Consider the following 22988-nt stretch of genomic DNA (forward strand, 5'->3'; position numbering starts at 1 on the left):
GAGGCAGAGGCAGGTGGATCGCTGAGTTCGAGGCCAGCCTGGTCTACAAAGTGAGTCCAGGACGGCCAAGGCTACACAGAGAAACCCTGTCTCGAAAAACAAAAAAAACAAAAAAAACAAAAAAAAAAAAAAACAGGCAGGAGATCCAATGCCTAGCTCCCAACTTCCTGGATGTAGTCTCTCCTCTTTGGTTTCTAGAAACCCCACTTCTAGCCCTGTATACCTAGACTGATAATGGCTCTCCCTGACTCACTGGTCCCTCTCTGCATGTTTTCTGACTTATAACGACTGTTACAAACAAGATGATACCTACACACCTTCTAATTCTATTTATTCTGCAATATCCTTTTTGGGTTTTGAGTTTTAACCACAGTGATGGAGGGGCTGCTGGCAAGTCTGCACCGTGTAGCTGTCAACTCCAACCACTAATAACAACAGGTACTAACATCTGGGCAGTATTTTACAGCTGCAGAGAAGATTCTAGAAGCACCAGTAAGCTGCGTTTGCCATTTTGGCACGTGAGGGTTCAAGGTCAGCATTTAAGAGATTGTGTTGCTCCCAAGGGGCTTTACTAGGAAAGGCTCTGGAGCGTCTGTCCCTAGGCTAGGGAAACGCAGCGAGAGGCCAGCATTCTTTCGGGTCTCTGTTTCTCTTCCTGTAAAATAAGCGGACTGCTATTAAATCCAGTCCCAGAGCTCAGGCGCCGCAACCGCAAAGGCAGACAGTTCACTAAGAGAGGGCAGCTGAGCTGGGTGCCCCATGGCTCAAGGCCGGGTGGGTGGGGCGAGGGAGAGCCTTGCGTGATTGGTGTGCGGCCCTCCGCCACAGCCAATGAGCTGCGAGAGCGGGCGGGGGCAGGGCAGACACGTCGTCTTAAACGGCGTGACGCGCCGGGCGGTTCCTTCAGGCTTCGTGGCTGAAGTACACTCGGTCGAGCTTAGCGGACGCTGTCAGGTACTACGCTCGCGCCGGGGCTGGGCGGAAGCGGTTCGGGACCGGCTCGGGGTTCCGGAGTCTCAGCCGGGGCTGCGCGGGGCTGTACCGGTCTAGGGCGCGGCGCATCCCCGGGGCGGGGCGGGCCCGGCGAGAGGCCGGAGTTGTGGCACGGCCGCCAGCCAGGGAAGGCTCGGGCTCGCCGCCCTTGGGGCACTCGCCTAAGGTCTTGGAAGCATCGGCTTTCGAGAAGGCGGTGTTGAGGGCGTGCGACACCTGAGGAGCCTGGATGCCAGGGATCCGATCCCTGGCGATAGGCTTACGGACGCTTGGCCTCGACACCGGGAGGGGGCGCTGGTGCGGACCAAGACTGAGTTCCTCCTGCAGCGTCTGTGCCCCGTGGCAGATCCTGTCCATCCCCTCCCTACCTTCTCTCCAGCCTTAAACCAAATAAGAGAATCGAGGAAGTGACGTGCAGGTTATAATGAGATGGTGGCTAGGGATTGGCCTACAGGGCTCTCAGTACGAAGACCCCCCTCCCCCTCCCCCCAATTAGGCCTTGAGCAGAAGATGCTGAACCTCAGTAAATTCCAGTCTAATTTTGGAGAACTCTTGCTGCCAGCAAGCCTTGCCTCAGGCCTACATCATGTCTGGCAGTGCATTTACCTTGTAGATGTGTCAAGAAGGAGTGCTTTTGGAATGAAGTGGCTTTGACAACTGAGTAACCTCCGATTGCCCCATCCTAACTATTCTCTGTCAGATTGACAGAGACTCTGTAGGTAAATTAATTTTATGTAGCCTGGAAGCGTAGTTCAGATTTTTTTTATTTTTTAAAGTGTGTGTGCATGTGCACAGGAATGCAGCTGCCCTCCGTGGCCAGAGGGTTCCAATGCCCCTGGGACAGGAGTTTTCCGTGGTTGTGCCACATGGGTGTTGGGAAACAAACTCTGGTCTTCTGCTGAGCCATCTCATCCTGCCCCTAAAACTTTAACGAGTACATATCTTTTAAAGGTATTTTTTTCCTGCCTCATATCTTTTCTTTCCAGTCTACTTTTATTTATGATTATTTGGGTGTGTATTTCATGCTCTTTGCTGCGTTCTAGAGGACATGCCAAACTTTATACTTTAAAAAATAATAATGAATGGGCAGTGATTTGGAGGTGTGTGGAGGGTGCGGTGTAGTTGGTCCAATCATTTTCCAGTAGTATTACTTTAGCTGTTTGCCAGTGACGCACTTGAGGTGAATTTTAGCCAGAATATTGGTTACGTAAAACAAAGCTTTTGTTGACAGAACTTCAAAAACTAAGGCCTGTCTTTGTGAATGGTTACCGTAGGAAAGTAAATATTTGACAATAGCTAAACCAAATTTACTTCTCAAGCTGAGTATTTTCAATAGCCTTTGGATGACTTCACAGTGATGGTTATTTTAGAGTAATTTAAGAAAATGTTATTTAATAAGGCAGACTAAACAAATTCTTCCAAATGCAGCCCTTAGTGGAACCTGTACAGTGGAAATACTCCTTTGGGCTGATAGGGAAGGGAGCAATGTTGGCCTGAAATTTTTTCTTTATTATTACTTTGTACATAATACATTTATATTATTACACATATATAAGATAAACTACATACAGCAAGAAGAACCAGAGAACAATCAGGAATTATATTTGTGTTACATTCATAGTGTTTTGGTTGTTTGTGTTTGGCAACCGTGAAGAAAACATTTTCAGATCTCGGTGAGTCTAAAATTCTGAATGTAACTCAATATCACATCTCATCTCTATCAACTTAAAACATCTATCTAGACATAAAAACATCTTAACCTCTAAACAACTAAGCTTAATTGTGAAACTAAACTATTTGTTCTTCAACCCCAGCTAATGGTAATCTTGTAAGTAGTTAATTTTCTTGTCTAATTTCTATTTATTTTATCTTTTTAAAACATTTTTTGTTTTAAGGCAAGGTCTCACTTTGTAGCCCTGGCTGGGCTGGAATTCCCTATGTAGACCAGGTTGTCCTCAAACTTACAGAGATCCATCTGACACTGCCTCCCCTGTGCTGGGATTAAAGGCTTGTGCCAGCATGCCTGACTCCTTCTAACCTCTTGTGTATCTGAGGATGTCTTGAGCTCCTGATCCCCCTGCCTCTGCTTCTTCAGTTTATTTGGTGCTGGACATGGAATCCAAGGCTTCCTACATGTTAGGCAAGTACACTACCAACGGATCCTCAGCCCCAGAAGATTTCACTTTTATTGTTTTAAAGAAAACTTTTCCAGTTTGAAAAAGAAACCGTGGCAGTGTTTTTTAAGTTGTAGAACTTGGCTAGTGTTCCTGTGAACTTAGAGCAGAAGAGAACCTAATGAATGACTCCTTTGTGCTGAGCCTGGCCTTTACCATGAACTCCTCCAGACACCCGGCAATGGCTTCAGCCTCATTTCACAAATGGGGAAATTGGAGTTCAGAAAAAGTGGCACATTCACGTAGATTCACGGATAGGGTTTCAATCCCATTTCCCAAGCCCCTTTGAAAGAGAAGATGGCTACTTTCAAGCCTGATTTCATTTTGTTCTAATATTTCTTTCTTTTTCTTTTTCTTTTCTTTTTTTTTTTTTTTTTTTTGGTTTTTCGAGACAGGGTTTCTCTGTAGCCTTGGCTGTCCTGGACTCACTTTGTAGACCAGGCTGGCCTCGAACTCACATCGATCCTCCTGCCTCTGCCTCCCGAGTGCTGGGATTAAAGGCGTGCGCCACCACACCCGGCTTGTTCTAATATTTCTTATACAGTACTAAGCTCAGTACTTGAACACAGAGACGCTTTAATAGAAATGTTTGCACTAGATTCTGGTATGTGATGGACTGTGCAGCTTGGGACCTTCCCCAGTTAGGTTAAATACCCCTGAGATCTACCTTGAGAACTTGAGAGTGTTACTAATGTTTTGAATGTTTCTGTTAGGCTACTGACTGTAATCATTCTGTGTAAAGTTGAGGGGACCCGGCAGATATCTATACTCTAGCTGAGCAGGTAATTATTGTGTAAATTGAGATAACATGAGTTTAGATAATCTGTTTTCCCCCTTTCAGTCTTTATTTTGTTTTGGGTCAGGTGAGTATAGCCTTGGACTGGAAATCCTCCTGCCTCAGCTCCCCCAAGTGCTGGGATTACAAACCCCCAGCCCCCTTCTGCAGTCACTTGCAGTCTTATTTTAACCTGTAAAAACACACCTTTAAAAGCATTTTTAGGACTTTTTTTCCCCCCTGTAACCAGGTGTCTTTCTGCCTATTGAAAAATCACAGCTGTAGACTTTGGTAGTAAAAGTATAAGATTACTTCATATTTTAAAGTTTGAACCTTTTCCTAAGAACAGGTGACCTGGTGGATCCAAGGCTGCCCATGTTTTAGGAGTATTGACTGTACTTTTCTTTAAAGCACATTCTTTTCTCAAACCTTACCAGATCCCTTTCTTTTAATTAGATTTTGCTTGTTGCCTTAGTCTCTGTCAAGAACTCAGACCCATGTCCAAGTTCATTCTCAGTGTTTCTGACTGTAAATACAATTTATGGTCATGTTTAAAGTAGAGTGACTTTTGTGTTTCTTTCCTTAACAGTTTTCCCTATTACTCCTTGCATAGTTGAACATCCGGTGTATATAATTTTATTTCCCTTACTTAAACATGTCCTAAAACATCTTTCCATGTCAATAGAAGTTTATTTTAAAAATGTATTTAGCTGGGCATAGTGGCGCATTTGTGCAATCCCGGCACTCAGGAGACAGAGGCAGGTGGATCACTGTGAGTTTGAGGCTAGCCCGGGCTACAGAATTTATTCCAGGATAGCCTAGGATACACAGAGAAACCCTGTCTTGAAAAACCAAACCAACCAACCAAACATATTTTATTTATGTGTATGAATGTTTTGCTTGTATGTATCTAAGTGCATCCACTAAGGAATATCTGAGACAGCATGTTTTAGTCTTATTTGCTAGGCAGAAATTAATGCCACTTTAAGTTTTTAATAGTTCAAATAGGATTTATTTTGTAGACTGTAAAGGGCCTAGAACGAAATGATGTATCGGTGTCTTAGATTTAGTGGTGGTGTTGGAGACTGGTACTTTTAGTACAGTTAGACATTTTTGCTAGTCACCATTTCCAGTCTAGTGATTCTTGCTTTGCTTTTGTTAGTTTGAGAGAAAATCTGTGGAAATTGCAGACCTCTTCCTTAGGGAAATGTATCATTGTATATAATTGCGTATTTTATTTTAGGAGTCACTGGGACCCTCTCAAGACAGTCCTTAGATCTTGAGTTTCAAATCTGTACTCTGGTCTGAACCGTGGGAAAAGTTCTGGCATTTGATTAGTAATTGCAAATTCCTGAACCTCCCTGGATTTTTAGTGTGGAGCGAGAGCCAAGGTGAAAAGGAAGTTAGCCAAGCCCCATGATCGTGATCGGCTGATTTGGCAACTCAGTCAAGAATGTTAAGATTAGGCATGGTTTGACTTGTTAGAGAATTCTGTTGAAACATGAATTAGCTATTTGTCTTTTTAAAAAAAGGAGATGTAGATGTTCCGAGCACACCTGACTTTTAGTAACTTTCCCCTAATCTAGAATATCTTAAACTGCTTTCCCTCTCTGCTTCCAGACATGATACCTATGCACGCCTTTATTTTCCTTTTTATTGAATTTCCTTCCTTACTCTAGTCTTTGTTTCAGGGTCTTACCATGATCTGAGTGGTGAGCCGAGCACACAGAAGTTGGGGGACACTGTTGGGGGCTGGTTTTAGAACTGGTGTAGAGAGAGTAGCCGATTCTGAAAAATGTAAATAATGTGAGCAGGCACCAGTATGTTCGGGAAATTCATATACCTAACTTAGCTGCTTGGACTTTGATGTTCTCTTGGTCTTAATTGCTTTTTCTTTGAACAGCTGATTTTTTGATACTTCTTAATATGTTGTGTGTATGTGTGGGGGTTATAGAAAGAGCCATCCTAGCAAAACAGATTCTTTATGAGTTGCCTACTTTCATCTGTTATATTTGCGTATTTGTGTTTGTTACCATAACTACTTAACATGTTTTTTTCTTGGTTTTCTTGAGGCAGGGTCTCTCTGTGTAGCCTTGGCTGTCCTGGATTCCCTTTGTAGACCAGGCTGGCCTCAAACTCACAGCGACCCACCTGCCTCTGCCTCCTTGAGTGCTGGGATTACAGATGTGTGTGTCACCGTGCCTGGCGTGGACTTTAAAACTTTTTTTTTAAAGATTTATTTATTATGTATACAGTGTTCTGCCTACATGTAGCATGCACACCAGAGGAGGGCATCAGATCCCATTATAGATGGCTGTGAGGCACCATGTGGTTGCTGGGAACTGAACTCAGGACCTCTGGAAGAGCAGGTGGCGCTCTTCACCACTGAGCCAGTTCTCCAGCCCTGAATTTAAGACTCTTAACAAAGTACAAAACAAGTCTTTTTGCCTTTGTTTATGTTGAGTTTGACTTACAGTTGTTTTAGGTATTTATGATAAATGACAGATTTTTATCTTGTGTAGTTTGAGTGCTAAACTCTTTCCAGCCTCCAAAAGTTTCTTTTTCCTATCTCTCTCTATTTTTCAAAAAGATTTATTTAATTTTATTATATATGTATTAAATGTTTGCCTGCCATGTGTGTGTATGTGTGTGTACCATGTGGGTGCTTGGTACCTGCAGAGGTCAGAAGAGGGTGTTGGATCCCTTGGAGGTACAAACAGTTGTGAGCCACCATGTGGGTGCTGACTCAGGTCTTCTGCCAAAGCAGCAATCTTCTTAATCACTAAGCCATCTCTCTAGCCCCATCCTGCGCCTTGCTCTTTCTATTTTGAGACAGAAGCTGAGGCTAGTCTGGAGCTTACTAGGTAGGCCAGGCTAGCCTGGAAATTGTAGTGATCATTTTCTGGGATTACCTCACGTAGGTTAACACCACATTTGTTATTAATTGTTTCCCTACTTACATAAAATAGGGAATAGAGGTAGGGGTCCTGAGGGCCGAGGGTAGGGCTGAGAGAGGTTAAGGCAAGTGCTGCTTGTGGTCCTAGCTCCAGAGGTCATTTGAACCTAGAGTTAAAGATCAGCCTGAGCTTTTAAAAAGTGAAGGATGGTTTATAGCCCATGCTTCTTACCCCGTGACAACTCACGGCCACCCAGCAAAGCAGCTCTGGCCTCTGACTTAGCACCCTGTCTCTGCTATCTGCCCTGAACTCTGCACCCTCTGATAGGCTAAGGCTGGATCCTGGCTGGATGCTCGGCAGTTACAAATGAGCAGACATGAGATGAACTGGAAAGGTTCTCACCCAGTGCCGTCTCCTTACTTTGGACAGGCTGTGCCCTTCCCTTCCTGAAGGACCCACACAATGTTTTCCAAGCTAGCAAGTTTGCAGACCGTTGCTGCTCTGCGGCGAGGAGTCCACGCCTCAGTCACCTCTGCTGCATCTGTTGCAACTAAGAAGACCGAGCAAGGCCCGCCATCCTCCGAGTACATTTTTGAACGGGAATCTAAGTATGGCGCACACAATTACCATCCTTTACCTGTAGCCTTGGAGAGAGGAAAAGGTATGTTTTGGATTAATCCACCCTGCATTTGCTTGAAATTTGTTACAAGAATTAGTTGTATTTTCTTGTGTCCAAGCCTCATTGAATGTCTGTTGCAGTTAGGGCTCCCTCAGCCATTACTAAGTGACTAAGGTACCATGTACACCTTGTTTTCTAGCTCTTTCTACTCCTAGACATTTAACTGTGTGGGTCCCTGTCCTGTCCTGTCTGCTCCCCCTCCCCCACCACCAGACAGGGTTTCTCTGTGTAGCCCTGGCTGTCCTGGACTCATGTTGTGGACCAGACTGGCCTCAAACTCACAGAGATCCATCTACCTCTGCCTCCCAAGCGCTGGGATGAAAGGCATGCGCCACCATGCCAGCTGCCAGTGTTTCTTAAAGTGTGGCACTGCTTGATCTCTGGAATGGAATTGCTGGGTCATGTAGTAACTCTATACTTAGCTTGTAGAGGAACTGCCGACCTTAAAAAACCATGTGTGTGTGTGTGTGTGAAGTCAGGTGTCTGACTCACTCACATTCTGCTTTATTCCCCTGAGGCAGGGTTTCTCAATGAACATGAAAAACACCATTTGTCTAGGCTGGCTGGCCAGTGAACTCCTGGGATCTGCCTGTCTCTGTGCTTAGTACTAGGATTACAGGAATGTGTGGTCATGTCCAGCTTTTTTTTTTTTTTTTTAATGGGGGACGTGGACTCAAATTCAGGTCTTTTTGCCATGCCTGCGTAGCAAGAGCTGAGCCATCTCCTCAGCTGAGAACTGCTAACTCTTTTTTGGAGCAGCTGTACTGTTTCTGTTTCTGTTTTGGTACTGGTGGAGAGACAGGCTTGCACTGTGTCATTCAGGCTGCTCTTGAACCTGTGTTCATCCAACCTCAGCTGCCCAAGTGCTAGAGTTCCAGGTGCTCACCCTGCTACATTCCACTAGCACTGTATGCAAGCTCCAAATTGTTTATATTTTTGCCCCATTTTTCCCATAACAAACCATAACCATACTAGTATGAACTAGTATCCCCTTGTTGTGATTTGCATGTTTCTAATGCCTGGTGATGGTTGTATGTCTTTCCATGTTCATATTAGCATCTGTGTGTCTTTAAAGGAAACACTAGTAAGTTATTTGCCCGTTTTTAAAAACAGAGTCTTGCTTAGTCCAGGCTAACCTTGAATTCCTGATCCTCCTGCTTCTATTCCCTCAGCACTGGGATTATAGGTGTGTCACCATGCCTGGAGGTTTTTATTGCTGCTATCATTGAGTTCTGGACACTAAGTCCTTCCCAGGCATATGGTTTGCAAATACTCCTGTTAGGTGTAGTCTCTACTTTACAAGACTTTTGTCTCTTTTATGTAACTTCTTTGTAAATTCAAATTTTTGGCTCCTGAAATTAAAGGTGGTAAAGCGTTTACAATCTTCTTTCCTTCCTTCCCTTCTTCCTTCCTCCCTCTTGCTTTCTTTTAAATAAACTTATTATAGAAAACTTGCAAATAAAAATAACATCACACTCTGAAATTAACTAGACCCAAAGTCTATATATCTCAGTAAACTTCTATACCATTAGACTAGCCATTTGGAATGGAAGCTGTGGAGCATCATGTTGAATTTCACTATTGAGTATATTTTTATGTGCTTATTCACCACTAGCTCCCACCCTGCAAAAAAGAAACCCATGACAGAATTACAGTCTTTTTATAGTGTTGTGTTAAATATGTTTAAGAGTCAGACAGATTAAAAAAAAGTCAGACAGATAAAATGTAGCTTTAATACCTCTTCCTAAATCAGAGCTCAGTAGGCTTGTATGAAGCCAAGTTTTAAGCATAAGGTATACCAAGTAGAGTATCATATGTAGGTTTTTAGAGGGCTTAAAAAATCAGGCTTCATTTTGGGGGTCTTATGGCATACAGAGACTCAAATTCTTTTCCTTCCCTCTCTATTTTAGGCATTTACATGTGGGATGTAGAAGGCAGGCAGTACTTCGACTTCCTGAGTGCTTATGGTGCTGTTAGCCAAGGACACTGCCACCCCAAGATCATAAATGCCATGAAGAGCCAGGTGGACAAACTCACGCTAACATCTCGGGCTTTCTATAACAATGTCCTTGGTGAATATGAGGAGTACATTACCAAGCTTTTCAACTACAACAAAGTTCTTCCTATGAATACAGGTAAAACAGTCCCATTTTTGTTCAGTTCCCAATAAATCAATCATTTGTTTCTTTATTTATAACTATTTAGCATCTTATTATTTGCTGAGGCTGGCCCTGAACTTACAATCTTCCCGCCTTAGTCTCTCAAGTAACTGGGTTTAAGTTGTGCACCGCATGCTGATCTCATTTCTTTAATAATTTGTAGCATGAGACAAATCTGAGTATTTTTTCTTTAATAGGAGTGGAGGCTGGAGAGACTGCCTGTAAGCTTGCTCGTCGTTGGGGCTACACTGTGAAAGGCATCCAGAAATACAAAGCAAAGATTATTTTTGCTGGTATGTGAGTTTAATTGTGTTCTATACATGGTATCATTTACATGATACATTATTTATATAGGCTGTTTTTATAAAGGCTGATGGGGGAATTCTTAGATTTCTAAGGTATTTCTTCCTGTATGAGATTTTCCTGTTTGTGATGCTGTGGAATGAACCTGAGGTCTGATGGATGCCAGTCTAGTGTTCTACTCCTGAGCTACATGCCTAGTTCGAGAGTTTTCTTTTTTTCTGTTTGTTTTTTTCTTCTTCTTTCTTCTCGTTCTTCTCCTTCTCCTTCTGTTTTTGTTTTTCAAGATAGGACTTCCCTGTATAGCCTTGCCTGCCCTGGACTCGCTTTGTAGACCAGTCTGGCCTTGAACTCACAGTAATCCACCTGCCTCTGCCTCCTGAGTGCTGGGATTAAAAGCGTACACTACCATACCCAGCTGAGAGTTTTCTTTCTTTTTTCTTTTTTCTTTTTCTTTCTTTCTTTCTTTTTTTTTTTTTTTTTTTTTTTTGAGATAGGGTTTCTCTGTGTAACAGAGCCCTGGCTGTCCTTGACTCTCTTTGAAGACTAGACTGGCCTCAAACTCACAGAGATCCGTCTGCCTTTGCCTCCCAAGTGCTAAGATTAAAGGCGTGTGCCACCATGTCTGGCTTTAATCTTCCCTTCCTGATTTAATTTCTCATCTTACCAGATTTCCTCATAGCTATTTTCTAGTTATGTTTTTTCCTTTTTTGGTGCTAAGTTTTGAACTCAGGGCTTTGTGTTTTTTTAATAAGCATTCTATCATCGAACAACTGGCCTCTTTTGTTGTTGTTGTTGCTTTTTGAGATGGGATTTTATTGTGTAGCTCTGGCTTTCCTGGAACATAGAACAGACTGGCCTTGAACTCACAGATATCTGTCTGCTACTACCTCTCAAGTACTGGGATTAAAGGGATGCACTACCATGCCTGGCTTGTGGCCAGGGTTTTAGTCCTACTATTGAATGTGCCCTTGTGTGTTCTTAGAAGCTATCTGGATCAGGAGGCCTGACGCTGCCCTTGTTACACTTCTGAGAATGGTTGGGAAGGAATGCTTTGAGTTCTTGTTAAAAGATGTACAGTATATTGGGATGATGTCATCTGTTTTTGTTTGTTTTTTCAAGACAGGGTGGGATGATGTAATCTGACTTTGGTAATTTTTGTGAGATATTCAAATGGTAGATTCTGACTTTAAAGTTTTGGTTTTAGTTAAAAATAGTGTATTGATTTTGTGGTCAAAATCCATTCTTGTTTTGTCTGGTGAATACATACAGTTAAATTATAAATCCTATAGCATAATAAAGTTATGGCCAGAGGCAATTGGTATTTGAGGTGACAGATTATGATCTGAAGAAATGTTGATACGATTCTATAATTTACCATTTTGTTTTTAATGTTCAAGGACATAGGGTAGACAAGCTATAAATCCTGCAGCTGCCCAGAGGAGGGACACAGAAGAGGAAGACAGGAAACCTGGCCGTTTGTGTTGAGCAGGCCTGTAGGTCAGCCATATGGCAGATGAGCAGCTAGGTGGCAGACAGGAGGGCTTCACCAAAGCGTGAAAAAGCCTAACATACCAGAGAAAGTGTAGTTAGGCTCTTGCCAGCATCTAAAGAGACAGAAAAGAGGAAACAGGAAAGGGTCTGCTCTCTGGGTAAGTCAGAAAACCCAGCAGCGTAGATTGGCTTCATAAGTGACTGCCTGTAACTTACCATCTTAAAATCTTGTGTTTTAGTTGTGAGTGTCCTGGCTGGCTATTATGAACAAAATATGATTTCTATTGTAGATCATCTAGTCTCTTTCATACTAGCAAAGGGTGCAAAGATATTTTTATGTTGTATTGACAGAGATTGCTGAATCAGTGGGCAGGAATGACAGTGAAAGACTATCCAGGGTGAGCTACAGGATGAGCTCACTAAGGCTAGGGGGAGCAGAACTGGCTGGCTCCTGTTCTCACCAGTGCGTGTTATCTTAAAGAGTATGCTCGTGTATGTGGGTGAGAAAAAGATGGGCTGACTCATGAGTCAGGGTCTCAGGTGACAGAAGCTTTTGCAAGAGTAACATTTAAGAGACGCCAAGAGGCTTAGCTACAACCACCTGATCCTGAGTCCATCGAGTTGCTGCTGGCTCGGTAGTGGGAGATGTCAGAACATCCTTGGTGTGGTGAGCTCCCGTTCTCTGCTGTAGCGTTCATGGATGAGTTTAACCCCATCTGAAAGGATGCAATTGTTTGCTTTGCTGGCTGATGTTAGGAAGGTCTGAGGACAGAGAGCTCATGCCCTTGCTGTCCCTCCCCTGTCCTGGAGTAGTCCTTGGCCTCCAATCCCCACCCCCACCCCCCTACTCCCCCAGTCACATTTGTTAATAGAAAAACCATGATTCTAAGGAAAGGCAGAAGTCTGTTTCTTTTCATGTTATGGAAGAGTATATTGTCAAGGAAGGCAACTTGGGAAGTATAAGTGAGTTTGGAAGTGCATTCAGTTAAGTAGGTAGCTTGCAGTGTTGAGGTGTTAAAGGACTGCTGGTCTCCATGCGGGACATTCTCTTTCTCACATTTCTACTGTAAGTGCATTCTCTGTCTAGAAACTTTGTTGGGCTTCCTGTTGGAGTGGGTCTGATAAAAGTACCGTAGAGATGTCTAAAATAGTAATTACAAGGAGACATATTGGCCTGTTGTCAGGGGAACCATTGGAATTAGTATCAGATTTTGTTTGAATAATTTAAAGCTCTCTAAAAAACCCTTTGTTTATTTTTAGTCAGGCTTCTGAAGGTGTTTGTAGGGTAGTACTTTCTTTGGAATAGTCATTGTTCATCTTTCCTTCTAGCTGGAAACTTTTGGGGTCGGACGTTGTCTGCAGTCTCCAGTTCCACAGACCCGACCAGTTATGACGGCTTTGGACCCTTTATGCCAGGCTTTGAGATCATCCCATACAACGACCTGCCTGCACTGGAGGTACATCAGGGTGGCTGTGGGACTGGGCTCATAAGTAGCTGGAAATAGTTTTGAATTAATGATTACCTGTTCAATATGTGAATTAAAAATATATTAAGCCAGGTGTGGTGGCACACGCCTTTATTCCCAGCACTCGTGAGGCAGAGGCAGGCGGTTCTCTGTGAGTTCGAGGCCAGCCTGGTCTACAAAGTGAGTCCAGGACAGCTAAGGCTACACAGAGAAATCCTGTCTCAAAAACTAAAAACCAAAACCAACTAACCAACCAAAAAAAAAAAAACCACACCAAAACCAAACAAACACACACACACACATACACACACACACACACACACATAAATCAGGGGGCTGGAGTGATGTCTCAGGTTAAGGTCACATACTGCTATTGCAGAGGACCCTGTTCAGTTCCTTGTACCTATATGGTAACTCACAACCTTCCAGATTAGTGGATCTAAGGCTGGCCACCTTGGGCACCAGCATGCTTGTGCTACAGATACACACTTACATAACAGGCAAATACTCAGGCTCAGTAAAAATATTAAAATAACAGGGGAGGTTGTTCAGTGGTAAAACAACCTGTGTGAGGTCTTGGATTTGACCCAGTGCTTCAGAACAAACAAAGTTGTATAAGTCTATGAAAATTCTTCTGGAGTTCGACAGAAGTCTCAGTCTTTTTTTTTTTTTTTTTTTTTTTTTGGTTTTTCGAGACGAGGTTTCTCTGTATAGCCCTGGCAACCTTGGACTCTCTATGTAGATCCACCTGCCTCTGCTTCTAAGTGCTGGGGTTAAAGGCGTGCACCACTACCCCACATCCTGAAGCCTCAGTCTTATTCTCAGTAGTGAGCAGTTAAGTTTCCACCTCAGGGAAGTCTGCCCTTGTCATCTGGTACTTAGACCAGCTAACCAGTTCAGACCTAACAACCTGAAAATTACCTATGTAATTACTAGATAAAATTTCTCTCTTTCTTTTTAAAGATAGTCTAATTCTCTCTTTTTTTTCCCTTCCTTTTTTTTTTTTTCTTCTCATTTTGAAGCCTTGACTCCCTGGAAATACAGTATATAGACCAGGCCAGCCTTGAACTCAAGAGATCTGCCTGGCTCTGCCTCCTTAGTGCTGAGATTAGGGACATGTACCATCACTCCTGGCTTAGATTAAAAAAAAAAAAATTAAGACTTGTGAGTTGTAGTACTTTATTTGTAGTGTTAGGGAAGGAACCCAAGGCCTTGTAGATTCTAGGCAATGTTCTACCACTGAGGTATATTCCATCTCCAAAGTGGAGTAGTGCTTCGGTGAAATACAAAAAAGTCAATTGAGAAGTCCGCTTAGTTTTATAAAAAAAAAAAATTTTATCTGAGTATTTGCCTGCATGTAAATGTACATGTACATGCAGTGCTCAAGGAGGCTAGAAAGGGGGTTGGATCCCCTGGAACTGGACTTAAAGGCAGCTGTGAGCCCTTGTATGCATGCTGAAAATGGAAAATAGAGCCTGAAAACAGGTTCTCTGCAAGAGCAGCCAGTGCCCTTAACTCCTGAGTCATCTCCCCAGCTCTTGACTTAGATTTTGGTTTTTGTTTTTTGAGGTAGGGTTTCTCTGTGTAGCCTTGGCTGTCCTAGACTTGCTTTTGTAGACCAGGCTGGCCTTGAACTCTCAGCCATCTACCTGCCTTTGCCTCCTAAGTGCTGGGACTCAAGGTGTGCGCCACCACTCCCAGCCTGACTTAGGTTTTCCTTGTAAATATCTCTATGTGTTAGCAAGATGTAGGGATAATCTGCCATAATGGTACATACTTATAAACCCAGTGCACTAGAGGCCTGGAATTACAAGCATGGACCACCATGGCTGGCTTTGTATCATCTTCCCCCTCCTGTTGTGTTTTGAGAGTTATTTACTTACTTCAAGTGTTTTGCCTGCATGTATATGTGCCTGGTTCCACTGAAACTAGAGTTAATGGGTGACTATTGTGAACCACATATAGGTGCTGGGAGCCAAACCCAGAGTCTCGGGAAAAGCAACAAGCATTCCAAACTGCTAAGCCGTCTCTTCAGTCTCTCACAACTATTCTTCTTTTGGTTTTTTTTTTTTTTTTTTTTTTTTTTTTTGAGCCAGGGTTTCTCTTGTAGTCCTGGCTGTCCTGGACTTGATTTGTAGACCAGGCTGGTCTCAAATTCACAGGGATCCACCTGCCTCTGCCTCCTGAGTGCAGGGATCACAGGCCTGCGCCACCACGCCCGGTTTCTCATAATTATTCTGAGCAGGAAGTATGTGTAGTGTTTGATTTCGGTTGCCAGATCAAGTAGAACGGAAGCTATTTAAAGTCCATTCTGTTTCGATTGTAGCATGCTCTTCAGGATCCAAATGTTGCTGCCTTCATGGTGGAGCCCATCCAGGGTGAAGCGGGCGTCATTGTCCCAGACCCAGGATACCTGACGGGAGTTCGGGAGCTCTGCACCAGGCACCAGGTGGGCCCGCTCACTTGGCAGTCAGGCCAGACTTGCTGCACTTGCTTGTTGACAGGAGAAATGATTGTCTCACTTTCCAGTAGATGAGTTCCAAGACCTGAGGAGCACTCTAATACCTAGAACCCTCTGTGGAAGCTGACTTTTCAGTCTCTACAACGCTAGACCTGTCTCTAGCCACTCTGGGCTGCTGTAGCTGCACAGCTCCAGGCTTTCTGTGTTTCTCCCTGCTGTAGGAAAATTGCACTCTTCTAGTTCCTCCCAAGCCCGACTGGCGCCCCTTTGCTCCAGATGTTACAGGCCTTCTCCCCTTTCTCCCACCAAAGCGAGTAGTGTATTTTGCTCACTATTGAGAATTCCAGAAAATATTTGATAATTGTATGTGTATTAATTATGGGAACTTGTTCTTAGAGCGTAATTGAGCCATTAAAGCTCTACAAACTCTTCACGTTTGCATAAGTGCCTCTCTGCCATGCAGAGCAGTGCCACATGGGCTCTTCTGGGAGGTATTGGTCTGTCACAGGAAACATTCCCACAGGACACCATTGAATTATGTGGGGACTGAAAACGTCTTCACAGATTGCAGGGTGTGTCAGAATGGCACTTAGTGGGAAGATTGGAATAATGATGGTCTTTGTCTCCTCAAGAAGTGAGAGTGACACTTGTGTTACTTTGTCTCTCCCAGGTTCTGTTTATTGCTGATGAAATACAGACGGGTTTGGCCAGAACTGGTAGATGGCTGGCTGTGGATCATGAGAATGTCAGACCTGACATCGTCCTTCTTGGCAAGGCCCTTTCTGGTGGCTTATACCCTGTAAGTCCAGCATTCCTTTAGTTCTGGTCCCTCCTCTGCTGGCTGACTGGGATGCCTTTCGGGAGATTTCGTTTGACTGCGTGTGACACAGGCCACCTAGAATATTTTAAAGATCCACTTGCTTAGTGTTGACCAAGTGGGGTGTATGCCATGGCATTTGATTTGGACAGAAGCATTTCCCCTCAGAAGTTCCTCCTCCCGCTTTTCAGAAAGTGGTATTGCTAATTGTTCAAAACCATGAACAAGGACCGTTCTTTTTTGGGGGTGTGTCCAGAGCCAGTAATTGATGTGGGATAAAAGGGCTTTGAAGCGTAGGTGTTCCTTCTGAGGATACTAAATTTTCTTCTTGCAGAGAATGTGCATGTTTGTTTGTTTGTTTTTGGTATTTGAGACAGGGTGTCTCTGTGTAGCCTTGGCTGTCCTAGACTCGCTTTGTAGACCAGGCTGGCCTCGAACTCACAGCAATCCGCCTGCCTCTGCCTCCCAAGTGCTGGGATTAAAGTTCTTTTTTTCTATTTTGGTTTTTGGAGACAGGGTCTCTCTGTGTTAGTCTTGGCTGTTCTAGACTTGCTTTGTAGACTAGGCTTGTTGGGGGATGGTCTGATGTATTTTGATGCTAATTACTACTTACTGTCTGTGTGACCAACCTTTTAGTTAATAAAAAGCCATCCCACCTACACAGGGCGAAAGAGATAGGTGGGACTTAAAAAGAGAGAAATCCTGGGGAAAAAAAAAAAGACCGCCACAAAAAAAAGAAAAGAAAGAAAGAAAGAAAAAGGAAAGAGACCTAAAGAGAGTAGAGGAAGGCTGCCATAGGTTAGATAAAAGAAACACACATGACTAGCGTGGATGGAAAATCCGCCCAGATAAAAGACAAGTATTTGGGATTATGAATGAGAAGTAACTTGATAAAAGTTATTAAAAACAAATACATGGGATTAAGACAGGGATCCCATGCCTACCACACTATGAGAAGTAGTTTAAAAAATTGATATCTGGGGCAGGAGAGATCGCTTAGAGGTTAAGAGCACCATGTGTTCTTCCAAAGGTCCTGAGTTCAATTCCCACATGGTGGCTCATAACCATCTATAATGAGTTCTGGTATGCAGGCACACATTTGAGCAGAATACTGTATAAATAATAAATAAATAAGTCTTTTTAAAAATTGATATCTGCCCTGCCCCAGGTTAACTAAGACTATTTTAAAATATAAGAAGTGTCTGTGCCGGGTGTGGTGGCACACGCCTTTAATCCCAGCACTTGGGAGGCAGAGGCAGGCGATCGCTGTGAGTTCGAGGCCAGCCTAGTCTACAAAGTGAGTCCAGGATGGCAAAGGCTACACAGAGAAACCCTGTCTCGAAAAAACCAAAAAAAAAAAAAAAAAAAAAGAAAAAGAAGTGTCTGTGTCTTAATTGATCACTAGCTGGACCTACAGATAATACAGATAATACATGTGATTTAAAAAACAATACACTACCAAGAAGAGACTTGATACCCTATGAGCATATAAAGGGGGAGGAAGTCCCCCTCAGTCACAGTCATAGAGGAGGGGAACAAGGGGAAAATGGGAGGGAGGGAGGAATGGGAGGATACAAGGGATGAGATAACCATTGAGATGTAATATGAATAAATTAATAAAATAAAATTGAAAAATTTAAAAAACAATACAAGTTGGCTTTCAACTCACAGAGACCTGCTTACCTCTGTCTCCCTGAGTACTGGGATTATGGGTGTGCGCCACTGCGCCCAGCTCGTGCTTGTTTTCTAAGCAGAGCATTTTGGAAGGGACTATAATTGTTTCATTGCAAAAATAGCTTTGCTTGGACTGTAAAGATGGCTCAGTGGTAAGAGCACCTGAGTTCTCAAAAGCAGCTCAAAACCATCTGTAACTCCAATTCCAGGGGATCCAACACTCTCCTCTGGCTTCCATGGGCACTGCAAACAGGTGGGATATAGACATACATGTGGACAAAATACCTCATACGTATAAAATAATCACTACAAAGTTTTTTCTTTTAGTTCGGAGAGTGTATACTGTTTTGAGCCATTGAAATGTGTTTACTATATTTGTAATATGTTGGTTTTATTGTGGGTTATTATTGAGAGTCAGGGGACAGATGTGAACTTCTTCTGGTTGAAGCCTTATAGACGTATCTGTGTCCCAGGTATGCAGGGTCTGAGGAATGACACGGTGCGTTCTGTCTTCAGGTGTCTGCGGTGCTGTGTGATGATGAGATAATGCTGACCATCAAACCAGGCGAGCATGGCTCCACGTACGGGGGCAACCCACTGGGCTGCCGAATTGCCATCGCAGCTCTTGAGGTGAAGATGGATACGGCTGAAAGATACCTACTCTAAGTAGTGTTGAAGTTATTTTTAATTTGAGTCTTGGCATAATAAGTTTAATAAGATTGCCAAGTGTTAGAGAATATGGCATGCTGAGAGAAGGTTTTAGGGACAAGGCATTCTCCAAAAGTAAGGTAATTTTTTACTTTGCCTGATAGACTGGGCTCCTGAACTCCCCTAGTTTGCTGACCACCTACTATCCCCCTTTGGTTTAGCAAGCAAGCTTTGTTTTTTTTTTTTTCTTGTTTGTCTGTTTGTTATATTCAAGTCAATGTTTCACTACGTAGTTTTCACTGGCTTGGAATTTACCATGTAGCTCAAGCTAGACAGCCCGAAATCCCCACGCCTTAGCTGCCCAAGTGCTCGGACTGCATGTGACTGCAAAGCTCTTCTTCCTTTTTATTTTTTCACATGTGGATTTGAGGGCTGGCAGTCTTAGTTCAGTGGAAGAGTAGGGCTCTGGGGTTTGATTCCTTAGTACCACATAGATAGAAATGAAGTCAGGGACGGTGGTACACACTTGGGTCCCGGCACTGGGGAAGCTGAGAAACAGGGCAGTTACAAGTTTGAAGCCAGCTCAGAAAAGTAGACTTAAGGTAGAGTAATATGTTAGGGGGAGAAAAAGGGCAATTCTATTGCAGTTTAAAGCTAAATTATACTTACTCCACTGAGGTATTCAGGTACTAACAGTGTATAATAAGTTGCATTAGACACATTTTAATCTTTATTTTACCATGAAGACTGACTGATGATGGATTTGTGACTAAAGCAAGCCTCTTGGAGTTGTATCTGTTTAGCAAGAAATTAGTGCAGGCCCCAAAAAGCAACCACAGGTGATGCCACTCTGGTCTTTGTTTCATCACAGGTGTGTTTTGCTTGCAGCTTTACATGGATTGCTCCAAGGCACTCATTTGTATAATATTTTTAAAAACAGGTTTTAGAAGAAGAGAATCTTGTTGAAAATGCAGACAAGATGGGCGCTGTCCTGAGGAAGGAGCTCATGAAGCTGCCCTCGGACGTTGTGACTGCTGTAAGAGGGAAAGGGCTGCTGAATGCCATCGTCATCAGAGAAACCAAAGGTAATGTCCACAGCACATCGTCCTTTCAAAGTTACAGTGTTTAGGGCACTCCTCTAGCAGCTAAAGCCATTTAGACAAAGTATGACCTGATTGTATTAACGTTATCCTAAATGTAGCTGTTTCCAAACAGGAAGGCCTGTTTAACTCATTTGACCAAGTCTTGATTCTTATCAGACATTCTTTCTGTTTCTTGTTGTCAGACAGCACTTGGTAACTCATGGTTCTTTTCTGTTAATCTTTTCCCCTCACTTGAATACTTTGTACATCCTGCGGAGATTGCAGAGGCAGCAGTAGGAATAAAAGTATTGGCTTTGATGTTGATAATAAACAACGGAGGCTTGAGGCTTCATTGTGTGCCTGACATCAGTTAGCCCCCTCCAGGGCGCTGTGCTGGGTTTTCTTGGGCTAATCCTTCCTTAAAGCAATGATTACAGCAGTGGTGGTAGCGCACACCTTTAATCCCAGCACTCAGGGAGGCAGAGGTGGGTCCCTGTGAGTTTGAGGCCAGCCTAGTCTACAGAATGAGTTCCAGGGCAGCCAGGGCTACACAGAGAAACCTTGTCTGGAAAAACCAGAAAAAAAAAAAACAGTGATTTTTGCAGAGGAACTTTTGAGAAAGGAGCTGAGCCTGGTGATGGGTTGGAATAGGGTAGACTCAGGCAGTTCCGGGTGGTTTTGCCTTCAGCCAGGTTGAGAACCACTGCTGGGAAATGATGCATGCTCAGGGCGTGTGTCCATCTCAGCAATGTGTAGTGTTCCTAGGATTTGGGGATTGCTTACTCTGTTATTTCATTTTATGTCTCCTACCCAAATTCTTTCACATTAGCTTCTTACAGTTGTGTATTAGGCACCCCTAATCTGAGAAGTTGAAATATTCCCAAATCTGAAAGGTTTGGACTTGTGCCTTCACACCAGAGGAGGAAAATCCCATACTTGTCCCCAGGGAACAGGCCATAATCAAAACAGCAGGTATATTGAGAGTCTTGTGTGAGGTAGGTAGGTGTGGTGATGCTGCTTTTAATCACAGCACTTAGGGAGGCAGGCAGATCTCTGAGTTCAAGGCCAGCTTGGTCTACAAAGTGAGTCCAAGACAGCAGGGCTACATAAACAAACCCTGTCTTGAAAAATGAAAAAACCAACCAACCAACCAACCAACAAGCCCAATATAAAATTAGCTTTAGGCTATATGAGTGTGAAATATGAGTTCCATGTTCACATGGATATGTCTTTTCCTTCTGTATATGCCAACATTCCTAAGTCCAGAAGGAGCCTCTCTGGCTCCAAGCACTGCAGCCAGTGGTGCTCTGCCTGTAACAGTCTAAACATTTCATTCAAACCCAGGTATGTGCTTGCCAAGATGTTGTCGGGAAGGCAGTGACCTGGAGTTCTTTTCCTGCGCAGACACTAGGCACACTCTAGCGAGGCTGCACTGCCTGTGCCCGTGACTGGGGCATTCACACATTAGTCTCTGAGCACACAGTGTGACCCTTGTTTTATAGATTGCGATGCTTGGAGGGTGTGTCTGCGACTCCGAGATAATGGACTTCTGGCCAAGCCGACCCATGGCGACATCATCAGGCTTGCCCCTCCACTGGTGATCAAGGAGGATGAGATCCGCGAGTCAGTGGAGATCATTAACAAGACCATCTTGTCCTTCTGAGAGTAGGAACCGCTCACTTCGCTCCCTCCCTGGAAGCCATGTTCACACGGGCTCTTGTGAAACTCCGCTCACGGTGGGCACATTCAACTGCTCTGTCTCTTAAAAGACACTTTTTTGAACACACACACACACACACACACACACACACACACACACACACACACACACACATATTTCCGTTGATGCGTAGTAGAGTGACTCCTAGGACCCTGCAGCTGCTGTGAGGCAGAAGAACTAGAGGAGTGGCATCTTCCTGTTAAGGTTTTGGCTGTGGGAACTTTCTGAGGAGAAACAGGATCCACCTGCGTACAGCCTGCAAACCCAGCCCTGCAGTAATTTACATATGTTTTCATAATTTCCTTACTGGTATGACTGTTTTGTATTTGGAAGTTATTTCTGAAACACTACGTAAGAAACTTCCTTAACCTCATGCGGTTGAGTCATAATCAATGAATGTTAAGATGATTGAAGGTTAAGTTACTGTAAAATACTAGTTTTAAGTAAACTTTTTATTGGCCAACACCAGAATGTATTATATAGATTCAATTCATTCCTAAAATACACTTTTAAGTGCTTGATTGCAATTTGTAAAACATTTTTTTTTTCAGTATTTGAATACAGCTTAATTTTTCTTTTTACCCCAACAGAGTATTTTGTATTTCCATTTTGGTAATAATCAGTGTGTTTCACCCTTGTGACTGGCATTTCATTTCCTATTGAGATTAATGGGTGTGTTTCAGGCTTTTTATTCCAAATAAAGCTATGACCAGTTCATATCTGTACAATGATATGAGTTTGTTTGTTTACTTATTTATTTATTTTAAAGTTTTATTTAAAAAAGTGTGTTTTGTGGAATAACTTCCTATAAGTCGCTTGTTCAAAGGGGATGATCTTTCTGACCTGGACCAATTTACCCCTCCTCCCTGTTCACTAGGAAGTCACCATATGTGTGATGAGCATAGCGAGCTACAACCTAGAACTCCTGCACTCAAGCGATCCTCCTGTCTCAGCCTCAGCCTTCCGAGTAGCTGGGGCACAGGTGTGGACCCACCTTGTTCCTTCAAAGGGGATGAACTTTCAAGTTCAATAGTGGCTGGACCTGGGAAAATGGCTTAGTGGTTAAGAAAGCTTGCTGTCCAAGTTTAGTTCCCAGTGCCCACACTGGGTGCTCCAGGGAGGGGATCTGATGATCTCTTACACACACAACACATACACACATTAAGAAAAGCAGCTGGGCATGGTGGTGCACACCTTTAATCCCAGCACTCGAGAGGCAGAGGCAGGTGGATCGCTGTGAGTTCGAGGCCAGCCTGGTCTACAAAGTGAGTCTAGGATAGCTAAGGCTACACACAGAAAAACCCTGTCTAAAACAACAACAACCACTCCAAAAAACCCAAAAACAACAAAAAATGCTAAGTTCAATAGTGCCTGACATAACGTGTGTGTGTGTGTGTGTGTGTGTGTGTGTGTGTCTACTTGAGATTCTGCATTTCCCGTAGGTGCTCTGAGATGCAGAGTCTGCCGTAGGACCTAAGATCATGTATTCAGAAATTCTTCAGAAGAGACCTGAGGACTGGGTGAAGTTGGCAAATGAAGCTCTTGGTCAAAGTCTTTGGAAGGCCATCTTTGTCTTGAGGTAGAAGATGGTTGTGTGTAGGAGGCTCAGAAAGGTGGAAAACGTTGCATTCAGGCAAACCAGGCTTTGG

The 22988-nt window shown here is 43.4% G+C and overlaps 1 protein-coding gene across 1 annotated transcript; it reads left to right on the forward strand.

The window, feature by feature from the left end:
- Positions 1 to 816: 816 nt before the first annotated feature.
- OAT (ornithine aminotransferase) lies at positions 817 to 22070 on the forward strand. The gene is made up of 10 exons (XM_084772714.1): positions 817 to 954; positions 7269 to 7500; positions 9429 to 9653; positions 9875 to 9970; positions 12801 to 12928; positions 15264 to 15386; positions 16069 to 16197; positions 18406 to 18519; positions 19478 to 19622; positions 21122 to 22070. Exons 2-10 carry the CDS (start codon positions 7302 to 7304, stop codon positions 21280 to 21282), a joined length of 1320 nt encoding a protein of 439 aa, XP_084628840.1. The 5' UTR covers positions 817 to 954; positions 7269 to 7301; the 3' UTR covers positions 21283 to 22070.
- Positions 22071 to 22988: the final 918 nt, after the last annotated feature.

Source organism: Acomys minous (genome assembly GCF_964271855.1).
Source record: "Acomys minous genome assembly, chromosome: 2".
Classification (NCBI taxonomy): Eukaryota; Metazoa; Chordata; class Mammalia; order Rodentia; family Muridae; genus Acomys; species Acomys minous.

Coding starts and splice junctions, on each gene's coding strand:
- OAT (XM_084772714.1), top strand. CDS start 7,302: ATGTTTTCCAAGCTAGCAAGTTTGCAGACCGTTGCTGCTCTGCGGCGA. Junction 12,929..15,263: donor ACGACCTGCCTGCACTGGAG/GTACATCAGGGT, acceptor TTTCGATTGTAG/CATGCTCTTCAGGATCCAAA. Junction 16,198..18,405: donor TTTCTGGTGGCTTATACCCT/GTAAGTCCAGCA, acceptor TTCTGTCTTCAG/GTGTCTGCGGTGCTGTGTGA.